General features: G+C 36.3%; 1 protein-coding gene across 1 annotated transcript; it reads right to left on the bottom strand.

Annotated features, from left to right (window-relative positions):
• Positions 1–233: 233 nt before the first annotated feature.
• Positions 234–734, bottom strand: LOC144355291 (galactose-3-O-sulfotransferase 2-like). The gene has a single exon (XM_078010647.1). The coding sequence runs from the start codon at positions 732–734 to the stop codon at positions 234–236; it is 501 nt and encodes a 166-aa protein (XP_077866773.1).
• Positions 735–964: the final 230 nt, after the last annotated feature.

The following is a 964-nucleotide window of genomic DNA, read 5'->3' as shown; positions in this document are numbered from 1 at the left end:
GTTCTCAACGTACAAGATGCCCTTTTATGTTGACGTGAATGGAGTATTTGATAGAAAACAAAGATAAGCGATTGAAGTTCAGGATCAGCATCTCTTTCCAATCCTGAATCAGTACATGAAAATAAAACCCAACCTACATTAAAAAAAATGCCTAAGATCCCAATTTTTATTCTACGATTAACACAAATTACTGAATATGTTGTTTGTTGATGTTTACTTATTGTGTCACTGACTTAAGATTCTCCACATATTCGTTTTGACTGTGATAGTTGAGCATATGTCCCATCGTTTCCAGCCACAATAATTTTACAATAATGATGCTTTTTATTTTTCGCACAGGCATCCTTCATCTCCGATTCTCTGGCACGGAATTTCCGAAGATCTTTATCAAAGTGACCATCATAATTCTGTATTTTCTGCCACAAAGTCTTGTTAAAATGGTCGTACAATCTTATGTCTTCTTTCAGAGTTTTTGAAAGTATTTCTTTCATAACGTGTGTCGTTTCCGTGCGCTTCCTGTTAACCACTCTTCTTGACTCGAACACAATATCATCAATTGTCCAACACATCATCTTCTTTAAGAGAATCAGAGATTCGTCCATGTATTCAGTAATCATCACTAAATCCAGGTCCTCATCCAACTCTTGTAGTTTTTGAACAAATTCAGTCTCAATTATATTTCGCCTTATACGATATCCAAACCAGGTTATCTGATTGGAACTAATCCTGAACATTGTGGTATTTCGATACATTCCGTCAAAAGTTTGATGAGTCAGGTGCATCTATTGGCCAAGCTTGTTGTACATAGATGCAAATGATATAGAAACCATTAATGCTGTAGGGTGTACTGGGAGGGGTAGAGGATTTCATGTTTGTAATGACTGGTTGTAGTGCGGTATCTCGTTGTTTTCAAGATGCAGCCTGATATTTGTTGCTTTCTTGGTTGTTCAATTGTGGCTAAAAT

This window comes from Saccoglossus kowalevskii, chromosome 7 (assembly GCF_978046115.1).
Source record: "Saccoglossus kowalevskii chromosome 7, keSacKowa6.1, whole genome shotgun sequence".
Taxonomy (NCBI): Eukaryota; Metazoa; Hemichordata; class Enteropneusta; family Harrimaniidae; genus Saccoglossus; species Saccoglossus kowalevskii.
Note: the sequence above shows the minus strand (reverse complement) of the source record. Positions and strands in the feature narration are given on the sequence as shown.